Genomic DNA, 15749 nt, shown 5'->3' with positions numbered 1-15749 from the left:
AAAAAAATAAAGTATCCTATAAATACTCATATGCATACAAACAAGACCCTCCACACTTATACATTGCATTTTACATTTTTTGAAGTATAATACACATAGAGAAGTGCATGTATTATAATAGTACAGCTTGATGAATTTTCACAAACTGAACATAACATGTGCAACCACCACCAAGCCCAAGAAACAGAACATGATTAATTCCTCAGAAGCCCTATTTATGCCCCCTCCCCGTCAGTAGGCCCCTTTAAAGGTAACCACTGTCCTGACTTGATAGCATAAATGAGTTTTGCCTGTTTTTGCACAACACATACTCTTGTGTGTCTCGCTTCTTTCACTTAGCATCATGTTTATGAGATTCCTATATGTTACTGCATTTGGAAGTAGATTGTTCATTCTCAGTGATGTATAGTATTCCATTTTATGAATAGATCACCAATTATTTCCCCATTTTACTGCCAATGAACATTTGGGTTGTTTCCAGTTTTGGGGTTCTGATAATGCTCTGAGCTGTTTAATAGGTCTCTTTTGGTACACATTTGATATTGGTATATTCCTAGGAAAGGAACTGGTGGGCCATGGAGTGTTCATATGTTTAACTTGAGTAGATATTGCCAGTTTTCCAGAGTGGTTGCACTCTATACAGAGCATTTGATTTCTTGAGGAATCATTCTGAGGAAGGCATTCAGTATAACCACGAAGAGAACAAGTTATGGAGTCACTCAAACCAAATTAAGCTTACCATGAAAAGCCATGCTACTTGTGATTTTTTTTTTTTTTTTAGAGAGAGAGCTTGCATGCACACACGTGGAGGGGGAGGGGCAGAAGGAGAGGAAGAGAGAGAATCTTAAACGGGCTCCACGCTCAGCACAGAGTCCAACGTGCGGCACCATCTCACAACCCCGAGACAGTGACCTGAGCCGAAATCAAGAGTCTGACGCTTAACCGACTGAGCTACCAAGGTGCCCCTTTGCTTAACTTCCTTAAGCCTCAGTTTACTCAACTCTAAAATAGGTATAATAAAACCTTTCTCAAAATTCACAAGAATTAACTTAGAACAGTGCCTGGCACACAATAAGTACTTAACTTATTATATGGTAGTTATTAATCATTACAACATTAATCATGTTGCTCTTACAACATAGATGATATGGAGAATTAGAAATAGATATGGGCAACATAATACACAATTTTAATTCTCTGATGGAAGAAAATTGAAACTCTGACCCAAAAGGCATTACCAATTCCAGTGAGCATTGCACTTGGACCCTGAAAAAAAATCATTTAAACATTATCCCAAAATGCATTTGCAAATTACTCTTGCCAGAGGCAAGGTTCTTGGATGCAGTGCATTACCATCCATTTTTTTTTTTTCCTACCAGACATTACTCTTTAAAGACAGGACTGCCAAGGGCTACTCTGGAAAGTCACTAATATTATACTTTTTATTATATTTGCCAATTTCACACCTTCCTCAACCTAACCCCTAAAGTCGTGAAAAGTGACTGTAACTGCAAGTTCTTAGTTTTCACAGAAACTTATCAGTGTCTAAACACCTTTCACATTCCTAAAAACCCCAAAAATGAACCCATGTCCTTCCTTTAAATGACAAAGAACTTGCCTTTTTTTGGTAGGCGTGAACTTGATAAACTTAGTGTGGATTTCAGGAGCTGCTGGGACAGCATCCTAGAGGTTAACACAAAAGTTACACTCTGTACAGAGGCACTGTTTTAGCTAATTGCTCCACGGGCAGCAAGCTCAGTTACGCTAGGGAGGTAATTTTGGAAGGTGGCACCATGTTCTTAATAAATTGAATCAGATCCCTTATATTGGTCACTTTTCTCAAGAAATAAAGCACACGGTCTACTTGAAAAGATATCCTTTGAGCAGGCCAGTGTGGACCTGAAAGGGAACTTTTTGAACATTTAATTGAAACTCTTTGATTTACAGATGAGAAAACTAGTCATTTAAGAGTCTTGCCTAAGGTCAAAGGGTCTGCTCCCTGGGAAGGCAGAAAGCCTGTCTTATTCACAGTTCAGTGGTTGCTCCTCTCTGCTCTTGGAACTTGTTTCCCACCATCCTCCCATCCTGCCTGCCCCCAACCTTGATTTCATAAAGATCCAGAAAAGGGGATGCTGAAGGAGTGTGACTTAAGGGAATGACCATTAAATGGCCAGAGAGTGCACGATAAGCGAGACTTGCTTGCTACAACCCAAGAAGGAAGGACCTTCTATGTTTTGTGTACCACTGAATTCCCAGCACGTAGAACTGCCTTGTACACCGCAGGCCCTGATAATCGTTACATGAAGAAATGAATTAATGAATCAACCAATCTTGGGTATGTCAGGTTATCGTGCCCTTTTCTTTACCACCTCCTTCCAGTAGTACTAAAACGTGTAGATTTAGTAAAGAGGAGAAAGGGTGTAGAAAGCGTAGTCTAGTACGGCACCCGACCCATTGTGAGCAATTTAACAGTATCGGTTCATTTCCTTTTCTTCCTCCCCAAGTGCAGGCTCCTGGGGATAAGGGGTGATGTGCCACAGTACTTTATGTACCAGACACAAAGTGAAGTGGGTAGCTAACAGGCTGGTGAGAAAGGGTTGTCGGCGTCTTTCTGATCCCGACAGAGCAATTCCAGTGCCCCGAAAAACGCACAGCTATTTTACCTAGAGAGGCTGGTCTCTTGTTGATCGATTCTGGGCTGCAGACAACTCTTCAATACAACTTTTTATAAGCATCAGTTACATTGCGGCGGCAGGAGGTGCAGTGATAGGAAAAGCGGGGAACCCCCTGGCCCCCCCCAATAAAGGAGGCCGGCTGAGGTAGGGACAGAGTTTTGCGGGTCCAACCGTCTTCGGGCTGGGGCGGTCCCGGCCCCTACAGCCCCGCCCCCTTGCCCGCCGCGGCTGCCGAGGTTCAAGTTCGGCCCCCCGCGCACAGCCTTGCGCTTCCCGCTCCGAGGCCGCCCGCGCGTCCCAGGGGCCCCCGCTGGAAGGCGAGGAGGGCCCAGAGGTCATACGGGCGCGGGGTCACTCGGTCACGCGTTGTGCTACCACGTGGGAGTAAAGTTTCCAACTCCGGCCGTGGGGCCTCTCAGTGTCCCCCAGCAGAGCAGAGGCCCGCCCTCTGGCACCCTCTCCCTTTTCTGTCGCCTGCAGTCGCGTCCCCCTCCCAGGGAAGCCCCCCCCCTTGTGTCCCTTCTCAGAAATCCCTCCTTCCCTCGCTGCGCAGGTCGCCCAGGATAAATACTCTGGGAGCCTCCCGAGCAGGCTGCTCCGGCGCCTCTGGCAGGCCTGGTGTAGGGGGTCGAGGGACAAGTGTCCCAAAGAGGCTGCGGGGGGCGCGAGGCTGGGAGAGCGGAGTAGACAGGGGACCGTGGCCCGCACGCGACCCCGGTGCGACCGGCGGGATTATTTCCGCGGCTTCCACACCCTCGCGCGCCAACTCCGCCGGGCCGCAGCCGACCCCACGCGGGCAGCCCCCTGCACGCCCCCGCTCCCCACTCCCGGCTCCCCTCCGCCCCCAGTGCGCAGGCCCGACCGCCCCAGCGCGCATGCCCTGGGCTCGCGAGCGCGGCCAGCCCCCAGCCTTTTGCTTTCTACACACTCTACAACTGGGGAGGGGGCGGGGGCGGAGGGAGCCTAGCGGGCCACGTGATCCAGCCGACCGGGGCCGCGGGGGCGGGAGCGCGCGCCGAGCGAGGCGCGGGGAGGGCGGGGGCGCGTGCGCGCGCGCGCGCGTGCGGGCGGGCGCGGGGCTGGGCTGAGGCGGGCGGCGGCGGCGGTGGGCCGGCCGCGGAGGGGGAGGAGCGGGAGCTGAGCGAGGCGGGCGGGCGGAGGATGGGGCCGTGCCCGGGCTCCCGCTGCAGCCGCCCGGGGACACGCCGTGCACCCTCCGGCTCGGGGCTCTCGCGGCGGCGGCGGCGGTAGCGTTAGCGGCGGCGGCGACAGCGGCGTTCCCGGCGCTTCCTGGCCGCGCTTCTCCCTCGGGCTGGGCGAAGAGAAGAGGCAGCGGCGGCGGCGGCACATCGGTGTCTCTCCCGCTGGAGATTTCTTTCTGCTTTCCTCGTCGACTGACTCACCCCCTCCCTTTTTTGAGGAAGGGTGACCTCTTCTCTGGGACTGGAAAAAAAATTTTTTTGAGGGGTGGGGGGTGGGTGGCAGCGTCAGGGTCTGCTTCTTCTCTTCTTTCATCTCCTCTCCTCCCCCTCCAGGACCGAAAAGCGAGCCCCACAACTGCTCCAGCATCCTCCTTCCCTTCCTCCACCTCCCTTCTCCTCCACCTCTTCCAGTTTCGCCCTCTTCCCTCCCAATTATTTCATTATTATGCTTCCCTCTCTGGGGGGTCTCGTCCCTCTCAGGTCGCTCGGAAGCCTTGGCCTCCCTTGGATGCATTTCTTAAAAATTTTGGAGCCTGGGAGTGAGTTTTCTCTGAGGCGTGTGTGAGAGGCGGCGGGGGTGTTTTCCTGCGCGAGGGGCGGGTGAAGTTCATTGCCCCCACTTTCCCGCGACCTTTTCGGACCCGGTTTCGAATCGGGGGGCCGGCGTTTTTCGGGGGGCGGGGGGCGCGGCGGAGAATGGCCGCGGGGAGGGCTCCCCGGAGCCTCCCAGTCTCTTGATCAAAGCATTCCGCTATTCTGATTTATTGCCTGCTTGGTGAGTTATTTTTTTTGCCTCTAAAGGAGACCTGTGTGTTCAGCCATTACTTTGCTCGGCGCTGCTCACAGGAATCTCCGACCCGCGGTGCTGTGGGGAGCCCCGCACTTGGGCTCCTCGCCTCTCGCCCTCGCTCCCGTCCCTCCTCCCTCTCTCCGCCCCTTCCCCCTTCTCTTTCTCCTCTCTTTCTTCCCCTCTCTCCCTTCTTTCGGCCGCCGTCTCCCCCGCGCCCTCCACGGGGCGGAGGGAAGCCGAGGAGGGGGAGGGAGGGGTTGGTGTCAATTTTTTTGTGTGGCCGCGGCCGGAGCCTGTGGCGGGCGGGCGGGCGGCGAGCGGGGAGACCCCGGCGCGGCAGAGCCATGGATGGCCCGACGCGGGGCCATGGACTCCGCAAAAAGCGGCGGTCGCGGTCGCAGCGAGACCGGGAGAGGCGCTCCCGGGGCGGGCTGGGGGCCGGCGCGGCCGGCGGCGGCGGGGCCGGCCGGACCCGGGCGCCCTCGCTCGCCTCGTCGTCGGGCTCCGACAAGGAAGACAATGGGAAGCCCCCGTCCTCCGCCCCGTCCCGGCCCAGACCCCCGCGGAGGAAGCGGAGAGAGTCCACCTCTGCCGAAGAGGACATCATTGATGGATTTGCCATGACCAGCTTTGTCACTTTTGAAGCGCTGGAGGTAAGGGGGACCCCCTCCCCCCGGTTTCCCTTTATGCACGACCCCACTCGGCTGCGCCCGGCTCCGCTACCTCCCCCGCCGCCCTCCGGTCTGTCTGGCTGTCTGTCTGTCTAGGCTGAGGTCTTATTGTTGGGGGGAGAGCTGGGGGCGCGGGCAGACAGGCAGCAGGAGGGAATCGCAAAGCCGTGCCTGGTCTCCTCGTTTCCTCGTTCTCGCTCGCCTTTCGCCTGCGCCCCCTCCCTGCACCCCTTCCTCAGCAGATGGGCAGGGAGAAAGGGGTTCAGGCATCACAACAATGCGCCCCCCTCCACGGATAGCTCTGCCCCTACTCCTTCCTCCTCTCCCTCCCCAATCATGGCTTCTTGGCTGGTGGAAGTCTCTTTGCTGGGTTTGGGGCGCCTGTGGACCGTTCTCTGTGTGCTTTCTCCAGAACCATATGTCCGTGTGTGTGTGTCTGTATAGTATATACCTTTCCTGGTTCTGGGTGTCCTCGGGACTGGAGACTGATGGGGTTTTGTCTTTGGCCCCCCTTCCCTGCCTTTTTTTTTTTTTTTTGGTGAAGCTGGGGAAGGGGGCGTTTTCTCTCGGTTGGGAGAAAGGAGGGAGGAGGGGAGAGAAGAGAGGAAAGGATGGAATCTCTCCCTGTATTCTATGTGGGGCTATTACAGAAAGGGTTAATTATAATATCTATACACATAGGAACATTTGTGTGTGTGTGTGTGTGTGTGTGTGTACACGAGCAGTTTGGTTAAAGGACGGAAAAAGGTACACCAGGGAAGACTGGTGGGAGGAAGGAATAAAATCCTAGCTGGTATCTGAAGGGCTTGTCACTGAATTGTCCCTCTCCCTTTCCTTTTTTTGTTTTCTTTTCTTTTTCTTTCTGATTGGCTTTGTGTGTGTGTGTGTGTATGTGTCTTTCTTTATTCCTTGGGCACCTGCAGCGTTCATTTCCAAATGCACATTTTCCTGCCAGCTACCGGCTCCTGGGGGGGGGGGTAGACAGAGATTGTCCAGGGGCCTAGGGTAAACTATCTTTACCTGGAGGGATCAGATTTGGTGCTGGCATCAGTCACTGGCCTCTACAGATGTAACCCCCTTTCTTCCCCCCACCTCCCTGTCCCCACCCCCAACACACCACACACACACAGAAGGCTTTGAGATTCTGCAGAGTTGGTCCCGCTTTCTTAAGCACAAAACCCAGATAGGAGTTGGTTTCTAGTATTTCATGCACCTGATGTGATGGTTTGAGGTTCCTGAAGGAAACTTTTCCCTTTCGCTTTGGTTTTTTTGCTGTTATTATGGTATTGTTTGAGATGATCAGATGGAAGCTTTGTTAATGACAGCTTAAATCTCACATGCAGTAACTGTACAGGTTTAGATTGCTGGTTCTGTGTGTGTGTTTGGGTGTCAGGTCTAAATATTTTTAAAAAGGAAGCCTTCCTGTCAGGGCTCTTCTTTTCTCTTTGAACTGCTTTTTGGTTGGGGTGGTGGTGGTGGTGGTGGAGGATGGTGCCCAGTGGTTGGGGAGGAAAGGAGGTTGGTGGTGGTGGTATTGGTGGCCATAGATTTTGATGTTAGAGATTGAATCAGTTGTCCTTTGGTTCTGGAACTTGTGATTATTGGCTAAAATGGATCTTACACAATTATTTTGAGTGTTGAAGCTCACCACTTATTAGGATAATTCTAACTGTGGCTTTAACTTTGCCAAGGTGGGAGGGTACTGTACAGTGTGACCTCTCTCTTGCTTTGAAGTAGTAATTGAAATGGCAGCATGTATTCTAATAGGAAATGCTGCCTAGAATTTGGTTCACCATTGCTATCTGTGGTTGATTTAGGACATTATTTGTAAGAGCTGGTTACAAGTGGTTCTGCTTTCTGCATGGTTATTCTGGGTTGCTGTGTGGCCCCTCACAGTAAGTTAAGAGGGGCCTGCATTTTCCCATGAACATTTTTGAAGGCCAAGTAAAGGTAGATAATGACTTAATGCAGTTTTTTTTTATTGTTTCTACTTTGTTTAACAGATATTTGACTGGGCTTGAGATGTATACGTCTATCCATTTAGGTTTTGAGAGAAAATGTGCCCATTCTGGTTTCTTTGGAGTTTTAAAAAACTTTTAATTTTTAGAGAAGATCAAGTTCAGAGTGTAGCATTAATTAACATTCCTTTCCTTGCTGTGGTTATTTTTTCTGCTGCTTGTCCAGATTCAAAGCCCAGGTTACTTTGGTTAGCTGAATGCTGTGCTACCTTCATATTTAAATATCATCTACATATCTGTATGTAGGTTTAAAAGGTCTTTTTAAAAAGTTCCCTTAAAACTTTACAGAAAAATTTAAACATATACAAAAGTAGAGAGAACAGTATAATAAACTTTAATATTCCCAACACCCAGGTTCAACAACTACCAACTCATGTCTCATCTGTATCCCATCTACTCCCTGCTCCCAGATGGGATATGAGAAATAAGTAAATATTTCTGTATGTATCTCTTAAGTGGTAATGACTCAAAAAGAAAACCCACCAGAAAGTCTACAGTTCCATTATCACACCTAAATAAATTAACAGTCTTCTAATATTCTCAACTGTCCTGTTACTAATCACATTTAAGAGGCCTGGTTTTTGTAGGAAAGCTATAAATAAACTTTTCATATTAAAAACATGCAGTGGGGAATAAAAATCATCATATATGTCTGGTTCTGTGGGAAAAGTTGGATCCGTTTGCTGCTTATCACATTTGTGCGCCTGTTGGATGGTCAGACATACGTGTGTAGTGACTATTAAAACCTCTGGTGTCTCACTGTTATCAGTTTACAAGATTTACTGAACTATCACCACGAAATATGAGGATTGATTGGGAAATAGGCAAGTAAACTATGAACTTGGACAGAAATACATGTTAATGGAGTGCTTGTAAATGTTAGGAATTATTATAGATGCCAAGAGTTACCATAAGTACCTAATACGTTTTTGTGCCTTGTGTTTAGAAATGAAATAAGTTGTCACCACATATCCACCAGGGCTGCTGCTAGTATGATGTGATAAGAAACTAGAAATCTTGGCTTGCACAGCTAGGCTTGGAGCTTGTGCTGGCTCAGAGTACTAGCCAGCAAACTGTGGAGGTGCGTACTTAGAATGTTAACGGGTTTATTTGACTCCATGATTTTGTCCTGAGTAGCTGATTTTGACTTCCCTTTTAAAAAAAGAAGAGGCTCCTAAGTCATGATGAGGTGTGCTGATAAAAACTGTTCCAGTTCAACTATGGTTTTACTGATACTGGAGTAAAAGCAAGAAACTTGCCTAATGAGAACCTGCATTTTTAAGTTCATTATTTTTCACTATTGTCCGATTTTTATTTAAGATGATGAAAACTATAGGAGTAGTTTGAGAAGTCCCACACTTTATAGGCAGTGAAACTGGCTTGAGGTGGTTTCATATTCTGCAGGGACACTTGTTGTGAGTAATTGTGCCCTGAAGTTCAAGTATATGATTGTGAAGAGTCTCATGATAGAAGATAAAGAGGGTAGGTGAGGAGGCTAAAGTTGAACATGGTGTTCTTTTGATTATGCGTTTGAGAAGCAGGATTACCATTTGGATATGATATTGTTTATTTGAATATTCTTTGAGTGATAGGTTGAGAGCGAATGTCCCCAGATACCAAGCCTCATTTCTTTTTTAAATGGCTTCCAGCCAATGAAGTCTAAATGGAAATGTTGGGGTTCTAGTACTGTCTGTACCCTGATGTGCCAGATAATACTGCCTTTCTGTTCTTATTTGGGTTTCTTTCTGTGTAGTCTTGATTAAGAAGCCACACGAACACCATGGCTGAAAATTTCACTTTGCAAATCCATCATTTCCCCTCCCTGTTATGCATTGGGTTTTAAGGGCAGTCTCTTTCTGTAAAACTGACCAAGGGAAGCAGAGATGAAGTTGGTGGGATTAGCAGACCGGAAGCCAGTTGGAGTTTTGCAGGCTTGTGAAAATGAAGGAAGACTTATTTCTGGTGGTTAGAGGATCAGACCAAGACTTTCATGTGGTCTTCATTTCCCAGTTGTTTCAGGGCTTACCTACACATTGGTAACGTAAATAGGCCGTGCAGAATTTGATGTACTTACAAGATACTGTAATTTACTATGGTCAAATCTCACATATTTCACTTGTTTAAAACATTAGTCATGTTCCTTGTATCAGCAAATATTTATGGAGTGCCTAGAAAGAGTGGAAAGAAACCTAAAATATATGTAGCGTCTTGAAGGAGTATATAGTTGATAAATTAAGTCCAGCACTTATAAAATAATTTTGGTGAAACAGGCGCTCGAATGTCTAATACCAACTAAGTGCAGTGAGCCTTCAGAGAAGGAGTAGTGAGATAGGCTGACCGTGTTCGAGAAGGCTTCTTGGTGAAGATGGGGTCTAGAAGGTTGAAGAAATTTAGATAGATAGGGAGTGGGCGATGGGGAGAGCAGCAGTCTAAGGAGAGGGAGTCCTGAGGAAGCACAGCAATGAGAGGATTGACAAGATGCTATTTGATTAGGGCTTGGGGGCAAGGAAGGGCTGGTAGAAATGAGTTAACAGAATTGTGTAAGCAGACACCTACGCAGACCCATGTTCCAAGCTTGGCCCTCCTAACTAGTTGACAGACTTTGGGAAGTTACTCTCTAAAAACGTATTTTCTTCATTCCTTAGTTGAGAGGTTTAGACTAATTTTAGAGCAAAGGTACCCAAGATGGAAGGGAGCCTGGCTCTGCTGGATGTTCATAAGTTTTGTTCCAGATCAAAAAAAGTGTGATCTACCCTCAAGTCATTTTGGAACTTGAGGGGCAAGACAAAATTAAATGGGTGACTTGTTCTGCCAGAATGAAAGGTCTTTTTATTATGCAGATGTGAATTTTGAATATCAGAGAAGGCAGTGCGGATGTGCCTTATTTCCTAAACTTATTTGACCACAGGGCACTCTTACTCTTGGCATTGCAATCCATAATCCAATATGGGGAATGCTGGAAAAGATCTCCAAGGTCCCTTCCAGATCTTGGAACTTGGTGGTCTCTGAGTAAAGGGTGAGTGGGCTGGTGATAGACGACTTTGGACCATCAGGCCCAGAAGTTTGGAGTTGGAGTGGAGGCTGCTGCTTAAGTGGGAGTGCTGAGGGGAAGGGGGGTTGAAAATAATGATGATTAGTCCACTTTTCCCCAGCTCCCTTGTGCTACCTAGTGTCAGTTCTTTCAATGATTGTTAGCAACCCCACCATGAGGTGAGTGTTGGTGAGTGATTCTCATTAATAGCCCTTTTGGTGTGATAGCAGTCCTGATGTAGCCGTTCTGATGCCACCAAGCTGCCCTCCAGCCAGTGTGTTTTATTGTCTCTTCGTCCCTTCTGGTTTCCTGTATGGCTGCTTTTAGCAAGCTGGGAAAGAAGGTTGGATGACAGAGGACGTTGACGGTGATGTTAAAATAAAGGTTTCAGATTATTTGCCTTTTGCTCGCTTATGTATGAACTGTAGTTCAAGAAAGGTCAGAACCCTTCTCCCGTTACACAACCAGGGAAAGCTGTAGAGCTCTGTTTTCAGTGGATATTTCACTTTCTATCTTAGGAAGTTTTGGATGGGACTACAGAGTAAATGGGTCAGTTCCAGCATTTCACTTCTGAAAGTATGCATAGCCCTAGGATCTGAGGCATTTCTAAGTGGTGAGAAAGCTTTCATAAAAGGAAGAGTGGGAATAATGTGCTTGGTTATGAATTCTTCAGGTATTTTACTGTAGGTACTGAATTTGAGTATTTTACCGTACGAGGCAGGGCATCAGTTCAGGTGTATTTATGTGAGATGAGGTTGAAGATTGTGATATGATGGTTCCGTGTGGCTTGTGTTACTTCTTGAGATCGACTACTTCACTTTTTTGGGGAGTTTGATAGGCTATAAATGAACCCATAAATTTAAAAAAATGAATCACAAAGTTAGTGATTAGCCTTTGATCCTCTGACAGTGTTCTCTTGAAAGGGGGTTAAAAAAAACCGTGAACATTCACCATGATTCAAGGAGCATTGAGAGTGATAAAGATTCTGTACTTCTATACAACAGTACTATGTACCGTGAAAATTAGTTTGAGAGAATGTTAGGATTGGATATGTCCCCAGATAAAATAATAGTTGAGGCCAGCTGTTAAGGAATAATTTAGGTCCCAATGGCTACAAGCTTTGGAAGCTTTTGGACAGAGGGTCTATAGCACTTTTTGTTGGGAGGTGTGTGGGTGTGTGTCCACTTGCAGAGGGTGGAGGATGGTGGGTTAGTGGCTTTACATTTTATTTTACCTCTATGCTGTGATTAGTCAAATACACTAAATGTAGCCTAATTATGTGAAGGTGCCTCATGCTAATTTTTTTTTCTTTTCAAGAAACAATTTTTTTTTCAGGTTTAGGATTGAGCCTAATATTCTGTAGATATAGGGAAAAAAAACTTGGTAATGGGATAGCAACTGTTCATTTGAGGAAGTTCTGGAAAAAAATGAGGTAGATTCTGAAATCAAGATTTGAAAACTCTCAGATAATTGAAGTTTGGAAGAACAAGATGGGAATTAATTTGGTGAAACCCAAGACAGGAGAGGATCAGAAACAATTTAGGGACAATTTTAGCTGGGTCAGAATTGTTTTTCTTATACAGTCTGCACCTGTTCCATGAGTAGATGCATGCAGATTTTTTTTCCCCCTTGGAAGAGGGGCATAGAATTTTAAGGCTGGTGGGAGACTGAATTTGTCTTTGTTCTTCCAGGTCTGAGCTGTGTTCTTCATTTTTTCTAACAAGCCTGCAGGGTAGGGGGCATGCTGTCAGTGAGTTATCATTGTTAAGGTCACAAAGAATAGGTCCTCTTTATGCTGTTAGTAACTGAGGAGGGGGAGAGTGGATTTCACATAGTTTGGGTGTCTTTGCTTGCTTAGGAGGAGACGAGGCAAGTGTGGGCCTCTGTCGCTCAATCATCTTTAGGTCTCCAGTTCTCTCCTTTGCAAGGTGACCTGTAACCTGAAAGCATGTGTCTTGCTGCTTTTCTTTGCAGGTGTTTATTTCACAGATGAGCGTATGTAGCTGTCTCATTGTGGGATCCATTTAGATTCTGTACCTACCCACTGCTTGCCTTCTTCCTTCCCTCCCTCCCTTTCTGCATCCCTCCCTCCCATCTTCCCTTCCTTCTTTCTTTTTTCCTTTACTGAGGTAGGACTCTCAATTATAAATGCAATTGCTAAAAGCTAATGGATTTCGGAAGTTGCAGATGAAGGTGGAAACTTTAAAATTCCACACTTTTATTATTTGAATTTCACCTGTCTGAAGGACTCTGATGTGAGGGTAAATTGCCTGCCACAGTTTTCTGGGCTGTTACAGCTCATCATTCTGATTTCTCATTCATATCTGAACTCCAGTTAGAATTTGCCTGAGCAGACGCAAATTACTAACTGGTACATACAAATATATTTTTAAAGACTTGATTGTCAATCTTTTAGCTTGCCACTATACCTCATGGTGTCATATCTCCTTGGTACCTTTATTACGAGCCTTGGAAAACCCAAGTGCAGTAAAATGGAGTCACGAGAAGAGAAGGGGAAAGCCCACAGGCTATAAGTAGTGAAAAACGGCTAATGCACTTTGGGATTCAGTTTTGGCAAGAAGCCTTAAAATTGCAGGTACTTTGTGACTGGTGTTACCGGAGGCATTTTGAAATGACCTGCGCTAGATGCAGAAGCACAGCCTCTGAAGACAGATTGTGACTTTTGGTTACATGGATGAAATCTGGTAACTCTTCCATTGGCAGGATATCTAAATCTGGGATAGGGTTTAAGACAATGCCAGGGTCAAGTTGTGATGACACCTGAGGGATGTCATCTTCTTTGCCCCCCCACACCTACCTGCCACCGTGACACAGCACCAACCTCCCGACCTCATTTTAGGTTTCTGCAGAGTTTCTGATGGCAGTGATATTTTAGAGCTTGAAAAGAGAAATTAAGAGTCCAGTATTGCAGTTATCCCTCAGTAGTTGGAATGAAGTAGAAATTTTTTGGTTGTTTGCTAGGGTCCCTGTTCAGTTATGCTTGCAGGCTAAAGGTTGCTGGCTAAAGGTGGTTCAGTGAATATTTTTCTTAGTAAAAGAAACTGAGTAAGAAAAGAAGTAAGGGGGGTGCCTGGGGGGCTCAGCCGGTTAAGCACCTGCCTTTGGCTCAGGTCATGATCCGGGGCTCCTGGGATCGAGCCCTGCGTCGGGCTCCCTGCTCAGCGGGAGGGCTGCTTCTCCCTCTCCCACTACCCCCCCCCCCCGTGTCTTTCTGTGCCAAATAAATAAATAATAAAAAAGAAAAAGAAAAGACATAGGGAAGAATGAAAATGTAAATGAAACAACGTTGGGGATTAGATTCCCACTTGTTTTCCAGCCACATGCTCGACAGTCCAGCTTCTGTTGACGAAAATAACGAAGTCCCCAGAATGTGCTGTTCTGAGAAATGATTTTGTATCATTCAAGTGAAATGGGGCAAAAGGGGAAACAGGTGTGTGGTATTGTGCATTGCTGCATATTGTAAAGTTGGCTCCTTGCTCATTGCTTATGGGGATTTGATTACTTGTCAAAACTACATTTTGAAATTAATGTGCAGAGCTACATCTTTAGGAGTTGTTATCCTAAAGTTAGGACCTCAGCTTTTTTTAGAGCAGTCTTCTAATCCATTTCACTCCAGCCATTGTTGGCTGATGTGCTTTCCAAGCCAGGAGTGGTATTAGAGGTACAGATGCTGTCTTTAGTGATGTAGTTCTACCTCTTATTTTGCAAATGAAAACACAGCCCAGAGGGGTTAATTGACCTGCTCAAGATCACACTGGGAGTTACGGTTCTCACTGTTATCCACTGAAGCTAGGAGACCGCTTCTGCTTTGTAGGTGGATTCCCAAGGACTGGGAACCTGAGGAGGGTTTTTTTTTTTTTTTTTTTTAAAGATTTTATTTGTTTGAGAGAGAGAGAATGAGAGAGAGAGCGCACATGAGAGCGGGGAGGGTCAGAGGGCGAAGCAGACTCCCTACTGAGCAGGGAGCCCGATGCGGGACTCGATCCAGGGACTCCAGGATCATGACCTGAGCCCAAGGCAGTCGCTTAACCAACTGAGCCACCCAGGCGCCCGAGAAAGAGGTTTTTTAAAAAGAAAAATAATAATGCAAATGGAGACGAATGTCCATGATTATAAAGCTTCCTGTTTTTTTCTGAGAAATTTTCTGATTATTAGTATCAAGAACCTTCTAAAAGCATTCTGCTCCCTCCCCAGTGTATCACCCTGTAATTCATTGGCCTTTCTCTGTGGGTACATTAGTCTTTTCTAAACGACCTCCCTCTACTCCCCATGAAGAGGATGTAGATGAAAAAGTAAGTATTAGAGTGATAATGTGAGGTTTCCTCATTCTGGAATGTCCAGTGGAAAGATGCAGTAGTTATTTGGATATAAGATGACTTTAATATGGGCTATTTAAAATTGTAACGTTTTATTTGGATATAGTATTTTTCTTCAGCCTGGTACCCAGAGAAACTCAGAGCCACTTAATGGCATTGCTAGCAAAATATTTGAAGTGAATTTAGGAATATAGTTGAATTAAAGTCTCAACCAAACTTTTCTTCTGAAGAAGAAAGACTCAAAATATTAAATCCATATGACGTGTTGGCTAAGGCATCTTGCCTGTTTATTGCTGAACCAGAAAATTTATAACAACTGTTTGTCATGTGTATATATTTATAGCCATTCATATGATGAAAAGAAGTTTTCATGAGATTGTAATAACATATCAAGATGGATGTAATTAAAACAGAAGCAGATTGACACCCTGAATTAAATGCAAACCATAAACCAGGATACCTGAGCATTGTGCCTCACATATTTGCTGAAGGGGGCAGTCAGCCAAATATGCAAATAAAAAGACATTGATGAATTTCCCTGGGTGTGTGTGTGGTTGCAGAGAACCCAACTATTTTATTAATCTTTTATCAAGCATTGTTTAGGTTTGCAGCAGCAATGGAATGTATTAATTTGGCAGACCAAATAGCTTAGGACCAGAAAGTAGGAAATAATAAGGAGACATGATTGATACACTGCTATAAATAACACATGCTACTGACAAAGGGGCTGAGTAATCTTTAGATCTGTGCTTGATGTCATTAATGGAGTTGTTAAACCAGGGTGTTTGGGTTGAACTTCAAGCAGGGAGGCTACCTCCCATTTAAAATGCCGACCTATCTCTAGTGACACTCTGAACTGTTACGTTAACAAAATTGGTGTAAATCGAATTTTTATAAATTGGATCAAATGCACCAAGGGAATCTTACTGTGAAAAAGACGAGTCTTTAAAAAAAAAAAAAATCAAGTAGAGTACTCCTCTCTGCAGGGAAGCTGGGATTTTGGTAGCGTGGGTCTCTTTAGATGG

The 15749-nt window shown here is 46.1% G+C and overlaps 1 protein-coding gene across 2 annotated transcripts in view; it reads left to right on the top strand.

Annotated features, from left to right (window-relative positions):
* Positions 1-4992: 4992 nt before the first annotated feature.
* Positions 4993-15749, top strand: part of AUTS2 (activator of transcription and developmental regulator AUTS2) — a 1114656-nt gene continuing 1103899 nt past the window's right edge. For both annotated transcript variants that reach the window (XM_028109914.2, XM_028109913.2), the window contains exon 1: positions 4993-5320. In XM_028109914.2, the coding sequence (XP_027965715.1) occupies positions 5012-5320 (309 nt within the window). In that variant the 5' untranslated portion in view covers positions 4993-5011. The remainder of the gene's footprint in view (positions 5321-15749) is intronic.

The sequence above is a fragment of the Eumetopias jubatus genome, unplaced genomic scaffold (genome assembly GCF_037043125.1).
Source record: "Eumetopias jubatus isolate StellerSeaLion01/CBP00866 unplaced genomic scaffold, mEumJub1_p1.0 scaffold_12, whole genome shotgun sequence".
Taxonomy (NCBI): domain Eukaryota; kingdom Metazoa; phylum Chordata; class Mammalia; order Carnivora; family Otariidae; genus Eumetopias; species Eumetopias jubatus.
This window is presented reverse-complemented; position numbering and strand designations above follow the sequence as displayed.